General features: G+C 31.4%; 1 protein-coding gene across 1 annotated transcript in view; it reads right to left on the reverse strand.

Annotated features, from left to right (window-relative positions):
• Positions 1-1511: 1511 nt before the first annotated feature.
• Positions 1512-15685, reverse strand: part of LOC127287947 (protein farnesyltransferase subunit beta) — a 47831-nt gene continuing 33657 nt past the window's right edge. Inside the window, exons 5-6 of the mRNA XM_051315106.1 lie at positions 2314-2555; positions 1512-1755 (exon numbers count right to left, since the gene is read on the reverse strand). Coding sequence (XP_051171063.1) covers positions 1581-1755; positions 2314-2555 — 417 coding nt within the window. The 3' untranslated portion in view covers positions 1512-1580. The remainder of the gene's footprint in view (positions 1756-2313; positions 2556-15685) is intronic.

Consider the following 15685-nt stretch of genomic DNA (forward strand, 5'->3'; position numbering starts at 1 on the left):
TTTTAGTTACGACACTGTCCACGTCGAATTTTTCTTAACTTGACTACTAAATATTGAAATAAAGAAGTCATATATTGTTAAAGAGACTTCTATTAAATATAAGAAAGTTCGTCTTTTTCCCGTTTTTTCCCCACTTTAGTAGTCAATTTACTAAAAATACATATGAGTTTAACAAAAAGTGATACACAAAGTTTCTCCGTGCAGTGAATCCAGAATTAATCAGGTCTAATCCGAAATCAGTCAGATCAAACGTAACTACCCTGTTGAAAATTCCTATGTGAGAACACATATGGGATCCCATCCAGGATCTCTTGTGAGTTCTTATGTGGGTTCCCATACAGGTTCACACATAAGATCCTGTATGAAAAGGTTCCTGGGATGAACTTGCGTGAGAGCAAGCGCATGATCTTATGTCTCTGTAAAAGCAATAACACAGGATCCCATGAGGTTTCCTGTGTAGGTTCCTATATGAACAACACGATAAATAGGAACACACATGGGATCTTATCCGAGATCAGCTTATTAAGCTGCTATTAATCTTCTTATATGTGAGAATCTATGTAAGAACTCATACAAGATCTCGGATAAGATCCCATGTGTGTTCCTATTTATCGTGTTGTTCATATAGGAACCTACACAGGAAACCTCATGGGATCCTGTGTTATTGCTTTTACAGAGACATAAGATCATGCGCTTGCTCTCACGCAAGTTCATCCCAGGAACCTTTTCATACAGGATCTTATGTGTGAACCTGTATGGGAACCCACATAAGAACTCACAAGAGATCCTGGATGGGATCCCATATGTGTTCTCACGTAGGAATTTTCAACAGGGTAGTGAATGCAGATTCTAGATTTACTGCCTAATTAAATAGGCCAGATTAATTTCGGAATCAATAGATGTAATCAGTTTTTTGATAGTACTTAATTCGAATTAATGCGCACTCATCATCATTTCAGGAAACGAGAATGGAATGTTGAGGAAATGTTGAGTACTATTATTATTGTATCTACTGGAGTTTTTGGGAACTATCGGCGTATTGCCAAGCTGTAATAAATAATCTAAATTTTCACAATTATTGGGAATATTTATAATATTTAATTTATTTATTCTCTTATTGAATATTTTTGCACATTGCAAGTTTGTAATTAATGAGAACATACAATATCAACAATGATAGATTCTTAATTTTTATAAAACATTGTCAGTTTACAACAGTAAAATGCTGGTATGCTTATTCACAAATTAACTTAATTAATCAGCTTCAATATTTCATCAAAAGTAATAAAATTTTCAAATCTGCAACTTTGAAACCATACTGTTTATTGAAAAATATTTTAGTAACTTTTTTTGGTCTTCTGGAACACTATGAAGTGGTCATTAGTTACAATTTAATTAAAATATATTTATCTTCATTTTAATGTGTACAAATTGAAAATTAAAAATACTTGTTTTTTGTTGAAAATATTTTTTGTTGAAATATGAAAAAAGTATATAACGAAATAAATAAGTCATTTTTTCCAAAGTTTTTTATTTCTTAAGTTTCAATGTTAAACAACGTTTTCATTTTCTGAATCTGGCTATAATTTAAAATAAGCCAATCCATTCATAACTGTTGAAAGTTCTAGATTGTAGACGGGCTGAATAGGATTTACAGAATTAATGTCTTGTGGTCCATTTATTACTGGGCACTCTGAATTTTGTGCAACAGATAATCCACTTAGAGCATAACAAGTATGGTATACATCACGCCCCCTGAAAATAAAATAATTACCTAGATTATAAGTATTATTTTTAATAATATTTGATTAAAGAAGGTAACTCTCTTTAGTATTATATTACGGTATTTAAAATGTATAAGAAACATTTTACAACAGTAATTTTTTATCTTACAGGTATAAACATGGCGCTTTTAGATGCCTGATGTCAGGGTGTAAAACCAGTAATTTGTTCTACGTGTGAAAATGGCATCCATTTTTCCCTAGGGTGAAAATAAACAGCTGGGTCATGGATTGGTTTCCATTGTCCCCACTCGCCATTTCTCATAATTCTCGTCAACTACCGCACCCTGTTCTAGTGAAAATTTAGTAACTTTTAATTTTAACAATAAAGTCACTAAATTTTTATTAGAGCAGGGTGTGGTAGTTAACGAGAATTATGACAAATGGCGAGTGGAGACAATGGAAACCAACCCATGTATTTTTTTATTCCAGGGTAAAAATGGATGTCATATTAATTATTAAGAACTTCTGATTTCCGCACTGTACAAAATAGAACAGTTTAATATAGTAAATTAATTAAAAAAATTCTTACTTCTCTGGTTTATCTAGAAGTCCTCCGTCTGAATCTTGACAACATATTAATAAATATTCTTGTAAAGCGTTTTGATCAAAAAGCCAATATTTCAACTTTAGATTTGGATTTTGTTTTAATAAAATTGCATGGATTATTGGAAAAATTCCACCATGCCAAAAAGAATAGCATCCATCTACTAATTTATTCGTTCTTCCTTGAAATCCACCCTCTAATAACATTTGCTTGTTAACAGCCCATCGCTAAAAAAATAAAACATTCAAATGCATTAGACATTAATTAATAAAATTACTACAGTTAATAAAGTGAAAAAAAATTATTATTAAACTTCAATAAATTGATAACAAGTCGAGATCACATAAAGATTTCAATTGAAATGACAAACTTCGGAAAATGGCTATATCTGAAAGTCATAACATTTTGAATTCGATATTTTGTTATTTTAGGTTTTTCCTACAGTTGTTTCTTTTCAAAAAAGTTTGGAATTAAAAACATAAAAAATTCTCACATTTTTTTGTATAAACAATCATAACGTCGAAAGGGGTGCAGTTCCGAAAGAGGTCCACCTCCGATTTGAATGAAACTGGGTATACTAACGTATTTTGGTGCGCTGATTACGAAAATAATAGTGAAAATTTGCGCAAATTTGATTATCATGGTGAAAATCATAAAAAATACACCATAAAATCATGGTTTTTTGTGATTAACTTTAAAAATAGGCAAAATTTTGAAAAATGCCTCAGACAAAAGTTGAATGTCTTATCAAAATACATATTTTATGTTATATACATTTTTTCAAAAAAATGCGTTATTTTTGAGATAAATGCAAAAAATGACAAAACACCATGAAATTGATAATACGTACAATATTGCAACATTGAAATCGCATTGGGTCTGATTGAAGTAGGCATTGTCTATACGGTTTGTGATTCATTATTTCTTATAAGTGGATGAAACTTTTAAGATCTTTAGGTTGTTACAAATGACTCTTCATGAGTCAATTAGTTTGTGGCAATTTTATTTGCAGGAAAAAAGGCAAATATGAACATAAAAAAAGTGTTGCCAGCAATACATGGTTCTAGAATAGACATGTTTCTGCAGCAACCTGCACAATGATCACGTAAAGTTTTGCTATGTAAAAATGTTATTTCTAAGGAGATACTTATTTTTAAACAAAACTGCAGAACCTGCTTGCAATTTTTAGTAGCAAAGTTACTGGAAAAGTCTTCTTTAAAATATCCTCTAACAGAAGCTTTGATCTGTTTAAATCCTTCCAAGATATCTTTTTACACAACAGGCGCAAAGAAAAAACTGCTCGACGCCTTGGATATTCTTCGAGAAGAAAATATCTTTGATTCTAGTGTAATTCAAAAAGCCGGGCCGGTGGTAAAATCTGACTATATAACCGGTACCGGTCCAGTTGATAAACAGTAACTGGCCCAGCACCGGCCCGGTACCACATGTCAATACCGTTTTTATACCGGAAATGGAGTTATGACGGCATCACAATTTGTACCGGCCCAGCACCTGTCCGGTACCACTTTTCAATACCGTTTTTTCACCGGCAATGGCGTTTTGCCGGCATCACAATTTGTACCGGCCCGGTACCACTTTTCAATACCGTTTTTTCACCGGCAATGGAGTTTTGCCGGCATCACAATTAGTACAGGCCCGGTACCACTTTTCAATACCGTTTTTTCACCGGCAATGGTGTTTTTTCCGGCATCACATCAAGTCTTTTCCGATTTAATCTTATAGAATTTTGATAATTTAATAAGATATTAAATTAATTTCATGCCACTGCGTTTCTGAAAGTTTTTTCTTTAAAGCCAGTACCGGGACGGTACCGTGTCAGCGGTTTCTCTTTTGCCTCCGTCCCAACGTATATTGTTATAAATGTATGTATAGTACTAAATAATTATTAACTTTGCCATTACATAATTGAAATTGACTTTTAGAAAAGTTGTTTTCTATTAATTTAGAACTTTTTTCAAATGGACCTGGTTTCAAACTTTATAAGCGCACTTTGCATTTACTTTTTATAAGCAGGTTTAGGTTAGCGGATGTGGCATCGACTTTGCAGTTCAAGGGTCCTGAGTTCAATTCCTCGTGTCTTCAGATTTTCTGTTAATTATTAATAATGATTCATATGTTTCAGCATTCTCTTTAGTGTTTATAATTAAATTAAATAATAATTAATACTGTTTAATGTTTAAAAAATATGAAATGTGTTGTTAATAAAATATACTGATCTGACACCGCGCCAGCATAACGCCAGTAGAAAATTAATCGGCCGGCGGAAATGCCGGTATCTCGCCGGTAGTGTGCCGGCATTCGATCCGGATATATTCAGCGAATCTGATTTTGTTCAAACTATTGAGCAAAATAAGATAGAAACTGAGTGCGAGGTTCGCGTTAATGAAGAGGAGCAGTGACGAAACGTCGTGCCAGGTGTTGGACATAAGGTGGCTGTGCTTACTGTATCAGAACCTTCGACATCTAAAGCATCTTCAATAAACTGCCTCTCACTTTTGGAAGAAATTGGTCCTCTGCAGGCAGTTACACCAAAGAAACCTTCGAATTGTGGCCGAAAACCGGTGCAAAGTACCGTGCTTACTAATCCTGAATGCATTGCTTCATTGAAGGCAAAACCATCTAAGAAAGCGGCTAAGCCTGCACCTATGCAGTCATCTGTTTTGCCTCAGAAAAAGCGTGGTCGGAAGTTAACATCAGACGAACCAGCGGCCAAGCATACGAAAGTAATACCATCCAAACCAGCAGCTAAGCGTACGAAGGCTTAGCAAAGAATGTAGTCGTCCGGTGCATTTGAAGTGCATTGATATTCGTGACAACTGCTTCATATGTAAGAATTGTGAGCAATGAGTAATGTAAAAACTTTATTTTATAACATTATTAATTTCTTATATTAAATTTCATTAATTAAAATGATATTTTAATACATTATATTAAAAATAATAATAATAATTAATAATTATAACAATTAATATTATTATTTTATAACATTTATGCAATAAATAAATAAACCTACATTTTCTTAAGAATGTTGATGTTTTGGAAAGTGGTCCGTTTGGAAGGACTTGGAAGTAGAAGAGCAAAACTTTCGAGTGTCAGCAGCGGAAGAAGTTTTATTCCGTCTGACCTAGACAACGAGAGAATTGAAGAAGAACGCGAAACGTGTTTAAAGTTTAGAGAAAAGGAAGCTGAGTGTTTTCAGAGAATCGAAGAGGAGATCATCAATATGGTAAAGTCTTGCGAAGTCCAGAAGAATGTCAACATGACTATTAAGGACGGACTTAAGGTTCTTCAGGATCTTATCAGTGAGATGAAGGAAAAGCACGCCCTAGCAAATAATGGAGATGACCGACTTCAAAAACAGTGTTCCGAGAAAAATACGATTAAAGTTTTAAAGTGAAATATCTCGCAGAAAAAATTTTTGTGTTTTAAATTACATAAAATCGTCGATTTCGGCACAAATTAACAACTAAAATATTTGGAAATAGTTCTTAGAAAGTGTAAACAAGCAAGAGAGACAGAAAAACAATAGCTAAGGAGCTGTGTCAAGTTTACATGCGACGCGCCAGGTTGACGTACCGTGCGGAGGGAACTTCCGAAGGTTGAATTTTGTATAATATTACTTCAATCGATTTGGAATTTCAGGACAATAGTCTGAACATATTAAACTATTTTTTAAGCAAAAAACATTTTTCCAAAGTTGAAACCCACCTAACCCCTTTTGTGGGTCGACTAGACCAAAAACGGTCATCTTCACAAAACCTAAGAGCACCGGGCTCAAGGTATCTGCCTTGGATATCAAGGGTTATGAAGATTTTTAACTTCCCTCGTAAAAAACACACAATTTTAAACATATAGAGCTTTTTAAACGTAACAATAATACCATACCAATCTACAAAGAAATCTTTCAAATTATCACAATGTTAATGTTAAAGCAAAAAATATTTGAATAAAACAAATAAGTTAAATTTTTTGTTAGAAACAATAGTCATCCGCTAACGTATAGAAGATATCAGAATCAATTGACATTCGCAAACATATAAAAAATAGGAGAAACAATTGAGAGTGCCCCGGTGCTCTTCATATGTTTGTAAAAGCAAATGTGCTTCGTTTTCAAAATATTTTATAGTTTTTTTTGCAGATTTTATTTATTGTAATTCCAAAAGCACGAATCATTTTCGATCAAAAAGGGAAATCGAATTGGAAATTATGCTGAGCGATTTAAAAGAAAAATTTTCCACTTTGCCAAATTATGGTCCATTAAGATTGCGAATTCTCACCATACTTCCAAAAACATGGAGTCTGAATAAAATTTCACAGGATTTTGACTGCAGTTGGTCATTTGCAAAGAAAGGTAAAGACCTTATAGAGGCAAATGAGATTTTGGCAGATACTACATTGAAGGCTGGCAATCTATGTCACAATAAATCACCGCGAGTACAAAGTGGATTTTGCAAAGGCTGCCATCGATATCACTTTTAAAAGCTTCTACGCGCTACAGTTACAATACTCTAAAGAGGTAGAGTATGCATGAATTTTCCTACAAAAACAGATGTACAAAATAGATTATGAAACTGATGTAAATGTACCTTGCGTTGTAAATCTAATGAAAGATTTAAATGAGTTTTAAAAATACTTCTTATCATTGAAAGTTACTGAAGACAAAAATAATAATAATTATAAATAAAAAATAATTTTATTTATAAAGTAATTTTGTTTATTGAAAGTTATTATTTAATGACCAATGAAATCTTTAATAGCTTAATTCTGTGATTGAATACTCAAAAATTAAGGCTGTTTGCTGTAAGTTTTCTAATTGTAAGTTAAGATTATTATCGTATTACATTAAGTGTTGAATAGATGTTGTTAGCTACTTTTTAATATTTTATTTAATTTACATATATAGGGGAGAGCGGGGCAAAGCCGCTATGCGGGGCAAAGGCGTTTTTCGAAATATCTTCTTTCTTTCTAATCTATTACCATTTTCGTTAACAGTTTATTATTAATACGATTAAAGCAATAGATTGGAAAAGAAACAGCTAAAAAATATTAAATATATTAGGAAATATAACATAAAAATAGTTTTTGCAAGGAAGAGATTTATTTTAGTATTCAAATTTATTATTAACATTAAAAAAATGAGAAATTTTATGTAAATATAATATTAATATTTCATAATATTTTCGCGCCGTTATTTAAATTATTTTTGAATTTGAACAGTCGGTAAAGTAGACTTTTCAACGAAAAAGTGAAGAGTTGAATTCAAAATGTGAGGTTAAAAATACAAGTATTGATATTTTTTATAAAATAACTTAAAACTCTTTAAAAAATATATAAAATACTTAGGTTTCAAAGATATTAGGTCATTTACTGCAACTTCGTACAGTTTTAACGGCTATAATTTTCTACCTTTAAAAAATATAAGCAAAAACGTCGCTGCCCCGCCATACGGGGCAAAGCCGTTTTTTGCATCTCTTTGAAAATAATTAAATTAATTAATCAAGCTTATAATAAATTAAATAATTACTATTGAAATTTGTTATTAATTAGTTTTAGATGAAATAGAAAAAAAAATCACGTCAATTGAAGGTGTAATAACAAAAATATTTATAAATAAATGTTACATCAGCGGCTTTGCCCCGCTCTCCTCTATTAATGCAATAAGTACGATTTAAAGATTTAAAATTAATGTGATTTGTCTTTTTTTTGTTTCTAAAACATACAATTACAAAAAAATTTTCTTCAAAATGACTAAATGTTTCAAATGTAAAAACAATATAAGATCTGTACATAATTTATGACTCCATTTTAAAATTGTTCACCGCTTTGACGTGCCTGATAAAATTCGAAGTGGTGAAGAAGAATGTTTTCGTTACTTTTCAAATATAAAGTCTTTTGGGAGACATTGTAATATTGAACATGCTAGTAAACTTTTACCTACAGTCGCTGAAGATTTTAATCAAGTTGTCACTTTAGATATTCCGTCAAATAATGATTTCAATAATGAAAATTTTAGTAAATTTAATAACACAAATGTTGTTGAAGAAACTAGTCAGTTTAAAGACTTTAATGTTAAAGAATTTAAAGAAGTTCTTCAACCTGATGCTCTCCTTTTAGTTTCAAAATTATATACTGAAAATGGTCATGTCAAACCAGACCCAGATGAAGTTAAAGAAAAATTTTTTCCCCTGAGAAAGATGTTTAAAAAAATCTTTGAATCACCAGGGGTTTACTACACTGTAATGAGCTACAAGAGTAAATTGGAAAATGAAAAAGATGTAATTTCAAATTTCATTCAAGGAACAGTATGGAAAAATAAAATTAAGGATCAAAAGGGAAAAGATATTTTAAAGCTTTTTTTGAGTTTTGATGATTACGAAACAGGAAATGCATTAGTCAGTCATGCTGGCGTTAATAAATTAGGGGGTGTTTACGTTTCAATACCTCGTTTTCCACCACAGTATCGGTCACTTCTTAAATCAATTTATATTGTTTTTTTTTATTCATCAGATAGAAAAGAATTTGGAAATCGTGCAGTATTTCATAAACTCTTAGAAGAATTGTTATTTTTAGTAGAAAAGGGAATAGAAATAAATTTTCCTCAAGGTAAAAAAATTCTCTACTTCTAACTGGGTCTAATATTAAGGGAAAACTTAGGAATTCATCAATTACTCTAGTTCGTGAAAAACTTTAATAGTAATTATGCTTGTAGATTTTGTAAAATAGAAAAAGCTCAGAGAAAATATTGTTGTAAAGCTGATTTATCAAAATTAAGAAATCGAGAAAATTATGAGGCAGATATTAAATTAAATGATAAAAGTAAAACTGGTCTAACAGAAGAATGTATCTTTAATGACTTACCCACCTTTCACGCAACTGAAAATTTGTTCGCTGACTTGATTCATGATAGGCCTGAAGGTTTTATCGAATTTGATATGTTTGAAATAATTAACCGTTATCTTACGAAAAGAGACTTCTTTACTTTGAAAGAATTAAACAATATTATGATGTCCTTCGATTATGGAACTTATTATAGAAATGTCCCTCCTCTTATTTCGGAAAGTATCATGAAAAATGGAAAAATTGTTATGACGACATCGGAAATGTTAACATTTATCCAACATTTTGGTTTGATTGTAGGTCATTGTGTTCCACATGATGATCCTGTATGGAAATTTTACTTAATTTTACGTCAGTTAATTGATCTTTTGCTTAGCATCGAATTTCAAAGAGATTGTTCTAATCTTCTACGAACTGTAATTGAAGAACACAATAGAAAATTTACTGAACTTTTTAAAAAACATTTAAATCTAAGCTCATACTTAAAAAAATTCAAAAAATTCTTTTTGGTTCAAAACTTTGGTACCAAATATCAACAAGGATCTGTGAAAAGTATTGTCGACGATGACAATGATGCTAATGGTAACCCTCGATTTGGTTTAGTTAAATATGTAGTAATCGATGAAGATATAATTTTCTTCTTATTTCATGAGCTGGTTGTAATTAAACTTAATGACCATTTTCATGCGCATGAGTGTGCTAATCTCTGTGTTCTAATTTCACAGTCTTAAATGCCGCATATTTTGTAAGAACCTGTTATAATGATATGTTCTTTATCAGGATTCTTCAGTTGTTCAAATGATTGTTTTTCCCGTAAATTCTAGATCGAAAACAATCAATATAATACTCGCAAACTTTCTGTACGACATCTTTTGTACCCTTTTATTATTTTTGTGAATTGTATTTGATAGTACGGTAACATTAGTTAGATATACCTGAACTATTCGAGCAAAAAGACACCATGTGAGGCACATATGTGCCTCTTTGAGATTTTAGAGGTATTTCATTTTTTGTTTTAACCCGATTTTGTTGAACATTGCCTGTAGCTGTCAAACCAATTCTTTTCAAATGCACTATGAGATCTGGTGAAGTAAAGAAGTTATCAAAATACACATTGAAATTTCCTAAATTTTCAGAGGACACTATTTTGGGCAAATTTTGAAGCATTTTTATCAATACTTTAGATCTTAAACTGATTGCAAAGGACCTTCAATTGCGTTAATTGACTCACCTGCGTAAATATCCACATTGTATATGAAACCACATATAGAACATAAAGTCCACAGTTTTATTCCAAATCGAATTGGTTTGTTTCTGATGCATTGTTTTATTCCAAATTCCTCAAAGTATTTTACCTTTACTTCATACAATTTTCTATACTTTATCGGTTTCATTTTTATCATTATTTTTATAAAAGATAAAACTCGGCTAGTCAAGTATTCTAATTGTTCTAAAATTAGACCGCGGAGGAGAAAGGATAAGGATAATAATAATACGAGTCCGACTAAGGACGGCTCGAAATTAATCACGGGGACCCACCGAAAATTCGACGACGGTCACGCCAAGATGCACGACTCTTAGAAAACACCTCAATATAATTATGTATCCCAATAAAAAAATAATTGGGAGTAAGCGAAAAGAATTGGTGGTAACTTAAGCTGAAGTCGGTTTGGCGAAAAAATCGAATTGGAATTGGTCTTATTTTATTTATAAAATAGTTATAAACAAATAATGTCTAATAGGGTTGATATGATAAAGGGTTTTATTGGAACATCACAAGTTAAATACAAGTGATTTCTTTCTATTTAGTTTGACTCCCAGTTCTTGACAATTTTTTTATATGTCTAGAAAGCTTTGTAAGTAATCTCAGATACATTCCGAGTGAATCTATGGTATTTATGGTTACAAACATACAACTTATTATTGCCTATGATGTAAGTGACTATTTTTGATGTAAAGTGATACCAAGTTTTTGAGAATATTTTTATTTGACTGGAAAACTTAGTCAGTAATCTCAGATACATTACCATTCTATTGTCCGGAAATCTTTAATGATAAGGTTCATACCTCGAAATATTGGACTAAATGCAATTACTCGTCAAGAGTACATAGAAAATCATGTGACAGAATTCTCCAACACTCTCTGCAAACAAGATCCTATGTCCCAGTCGCAATTGATATCATTGACGTTACTTATGTTTATACACAGAAATCGAGCAACTATTAAGCCTAAAGACAGAACTACTCGTTACATAAATGTGACCAATTAGTAAAGCCAGCTTTAATTGTTGCTCCGGATGGATATATTCTAGATGTTTATGGGCCGTACTTTTCGGATTCTAGAAACAATGACGCAGCAATGCTGGAAAATGAAATGGAAGTCGGTGATGCAGGTCTTCGAGATTGGTTTAGGGAAGGTGACATCATCTTAGTAGATAACGGCTACAGAGATGCTCTGAATGGGCACTTCAAAACAGTTTTCAAATTCTTTCCAGGGAATTTCAGATAGACCAGTATTTAAATGAAATTGGGTTCATTAGAATACGAGTGTACTCAAAGTTCCGAAACGCAACCAGATATCAAATCTTTATAACTTTTGACGAAGAATATGAGAATGATGCTGGTAATGAAAATGAACCTATTTTATGTTATTATTGTACCTGCAAGACTGGGACCAGGACGCTCGGCTCCTGTGCACATTTTGCTAGCGTCTTGTGGTTTCTAGGCTATACGAGACACCAAAAAGTTGCAAAATATCCCTCGACAGATTTCCTGGAAAATATCAGCGATGCATGTAAAGACGAGTATGTTGATTTGACGAGTGAGCAGGTTGTATAAATCAAAATAAATAAAATAACTTGAACCCGATCCCTGGTAAAAAAAAGTCGGATTGATTTCGAATCAAATTCGGAGAGATTAGACTGGATAAGTGAGAAAACTGTACGAAATAATTAGGCAAGTCATCCGCATTAATTTGAAATCAGACTGAACAAAACGACAAATCTAAAATCGGACCGTATTAATCTGGACTGACTATAAAATCAGTCCGAAATAATGCAAATACAAATCCGAAAAAAAACTAAGCAGCAATTAATAAGGAAAAATACGAACATTGTATGGGACAAATAAGAAAATAATAACATAAATAATAACAGTGAAATAATATGAAAATTATATGCACAATATTCGCAAACAGTCCGCAACAAACCGAAATTAGTTCAGTTCGAAAATACAAGTTCAAAATGAGAACGAAACAATTCGAATTTAGTATTTGGAAAATCCGATTTCAGTCCGCATTAATCTGAAATTAGACTGGTGAAGTCTTATGGCGAAATTACTTGCAAACTATCGGAAATCAGTATGCATAGAATCCGGTGTTGGTCTGAAACGATCCGATTTTAATATGAAGAAAACACGGTAACAAGTCATAAGTCCGAAATAATCTGGAAATCGTACATAATATATCCGCAAACAGTAAGCAAAACTACGAATTTAGTTCAATTAAATATCTTAATACAAATTGAGTATGAAACAATCCGATTATAGTATGTAATGAAACAGGTTTTTGTCCGCATTAATCCGAAATTAGTATGTTAAAATCTTATTACAAAGTTACTTAAAAACTATCCGAAATCAGTATACATGTAATACGCTGTTGGTCTAAAACGATCTGATTTTAATATAATTGAAAAATAGGATAAGATATAAGTCCCGAATACTCTGAAATTTGTATGCAATCTATTCGCAAACAGTCCGCAATAATACGAATTTAGTACCATTAAATATTTTAATACAAAGTGATTACGAAACAGTTCGAGTCGAGTATGTTCAGAATATGGTTTTAGTCTGCTTGAATCTGCAATTAGTTTGCTAAAGGCATATTCCGAAGTTACTTAGAAATAATCCGAAATCAATAACGAAATATTTCCGTACTTGACCGCACTAATCCCTTATTCAATAGTTTTATACAACCGGAATATTTCCAGATTAAGTCGTCCTAATTTCGGATCAGCAACTTATATTAAAACCACATTGATTTCAGCTTTAACCGGACTTATTCCGGATTACATAAACTTGATTATAAATGAGATTATTTTGCAATAATTCTGGATTTAGAAGTAAAAAATCCGATTATTTTCGTACTTCCCTTATTCAATAGTTGCATACAATCGGACTTATTCCGGATTGGGTCAAACTGATTCCGGATTCACTACTTACATTTAAACCGTATTGCTTTCAGACGTAGTCGGACTTATTCCAGATGACCTAAACTTGACCACAAATCGGATTATTGCGAACAATTCGCATCTTCATACTTAAACCACATTACACCTGACCAGACCAATCTCTTATTCTATAGTTGCATACAATTAGACTAACTCCGGATTAGGTCTACTAATTCCAGAATCGCATCTTATACTTAAATCATATAGATTTCAGTTTTAACCGGACTTATTCAGGATAATATAAACTTGATCATAAATAGGATTATTTTGCAATAATTCCGGATTTAAAAGTAAAAAATCCGATTATTTTTGTACTTGACCGGAGTAGAATCGAATTGTTATGGACTGAGTTCATATAAGTTTCGGACTACTTAGGACTTATTTTTTATTTGTCTTTTTGTCTACACTAATTTCGGAATATTTCATATCATTTTTGGATTGTTTTCGTATAATCTACATAGATTCAGTCCGTTTCAAAATCTGAATCCGATTGAGTCTGGTTTAATCCGACATTCTGTATGTATTAAATCCGCAATTAGTCCGCAACAATCTTGATTTAGTTAGGTTTTTCTGTTTTTATTATAGTTTCTACTCATGCCGCCAGGTGCAGTTCTCTCGCAGTTAAGATGAGTCTCAAATTCTATAAGAACTATTCGCTGTCGGCGTAGAAGACATGTAACCTTCTGACTAATTGTTACTACTTTTGTTAATATTTCGGAATGTGGAATGAATCCGAAGCAGTCCGGTTTAGAGTCGTGTTTCGGAATTGTTCTGGATTAACTAGTAAAAAATAACAGATTAGTACCGGGTTTTACCAGACTAATATCAGATTTACTAGTTGCTTACAATCGGACTAATTCCGGATTAGATCAAACTATATTTGTATTCACTATAGGTATTCACAAACAGTATTGTTTTCCGACTTAACCGGACCCATTCCGGGTGACAAAAACCTGACCATAAACCTCAATGTATTGTTCGGTTTTTTCAAAAACTCTAGGAGAGGGAGGGGGTTGAATTTTTTTGAAAAATTTAAACAGTGAATTTTTGAAGACTTGTAACTTTCAAACAGAAAGAAGAAGAAAAATTTGTCCCATACGTTTTCGAAAGGTTTTTTCCTGCTCTTTCGAATAACTTTATTTGTTTATAAAATATATCATTCTTTATTAACCTTAATAGTTAATTAATTAACTAAAAATTGTAAATATTATATAAGTAAATAAAAAAATTTTCACATCTATGTTTTCCAAAGGTTTTTTTGTGCTCTTTCGATTAGTGAAAAAAAAATCAAAAAATTTTTGACTTTTTTTTAAGTTCGGTCTTTTTTTAAATTTATTTTTTTTGAAAGTTAAAAATGTGCATTTTTAGCTCAAAAAGTATTGAGATGTCCTTTTTTGTTATTTTTAAGATATTAGTTAATTAATTAATTAAGGTTAATAAAGAATTATATATTTTATAAACAAATAAAGTTATCGTAATTCTGACGTTACTAAGTAAAAGTTGACAAAATTCCGCATCCAACGAGCCCTATATGAAGTTTTTAAAAAAAAAATTAAATAAAAAAAATAAAAAGGACCGAAGTTAAAAAAAAATTCGAAAAAATGTTTAATGTTCAAAAAAAGGGTCAAAATTTGAATTTTTAAAAAAAGTTTTGCACCATTCGAAAGAGCAGGAAAAAACCTTTCGAAAACGTATGGGACAAATTTTTCTTCTTATTTCTGTTTAAAAGTTACAAGTCTTCAAAAATTCACTGCACCGAAAAAAAAAAGTTCTCAAATTTAGAGGATTCCTCTTCTTTTGCAGCAACTTTTCCTTTTATATATGGGCACTAAAGTTTTCATATCTAATTGAGAGGATTTTCCTCTTTTATATTTTGAGAGGAATAATTTCAAATAAAGATTTATTCATCTTGTTTCAAACTTACGTCAAATTCAGAAATGTCAACCTTCTTTACAGGGTTAAAAGAAATTTATGATTTAATTTACTCGTTATTACTCGGATTAAGTAATTTATAATGATAGGAACCATTTTTGGAGAAAAAATATAGACGGCGAAAACACGAGCTGAGTTTTTATACAATAAAGTACCAAAGATTTTCAGGTTGATAAAAATGTTTTTAGTTTTTGTTCATTTTAAAATAAAGTGCTCAGTATTCAAGTGAAAAAAAGTTAATGGATTATTTAAATCAAAGTAAATATATTTTTAAAATAGTGTAGAGGTCAAATTGATGAAATAATCAATTCTGATTTGAATATTATTAAATTCTAACCCTA

This window comes from Leptopilina boulardi, unplaced genomic scaffold (genome assembly GCF_019393585.1).
Source record: "Leptopilina boulardi isolate dan_hultmark-lab unplaced genomic scaffold, ZJU_Lbou_2.1 LbouV2_377, whole genome shotgun sequence".
Taxonomy (NCBI): domain Eukaryota; kingdom Metazoa; phylum Arthropoda; class Insecta; order Hymenoptera; family Figitidae; genus Leptopilina; species Leptopilina boulardi.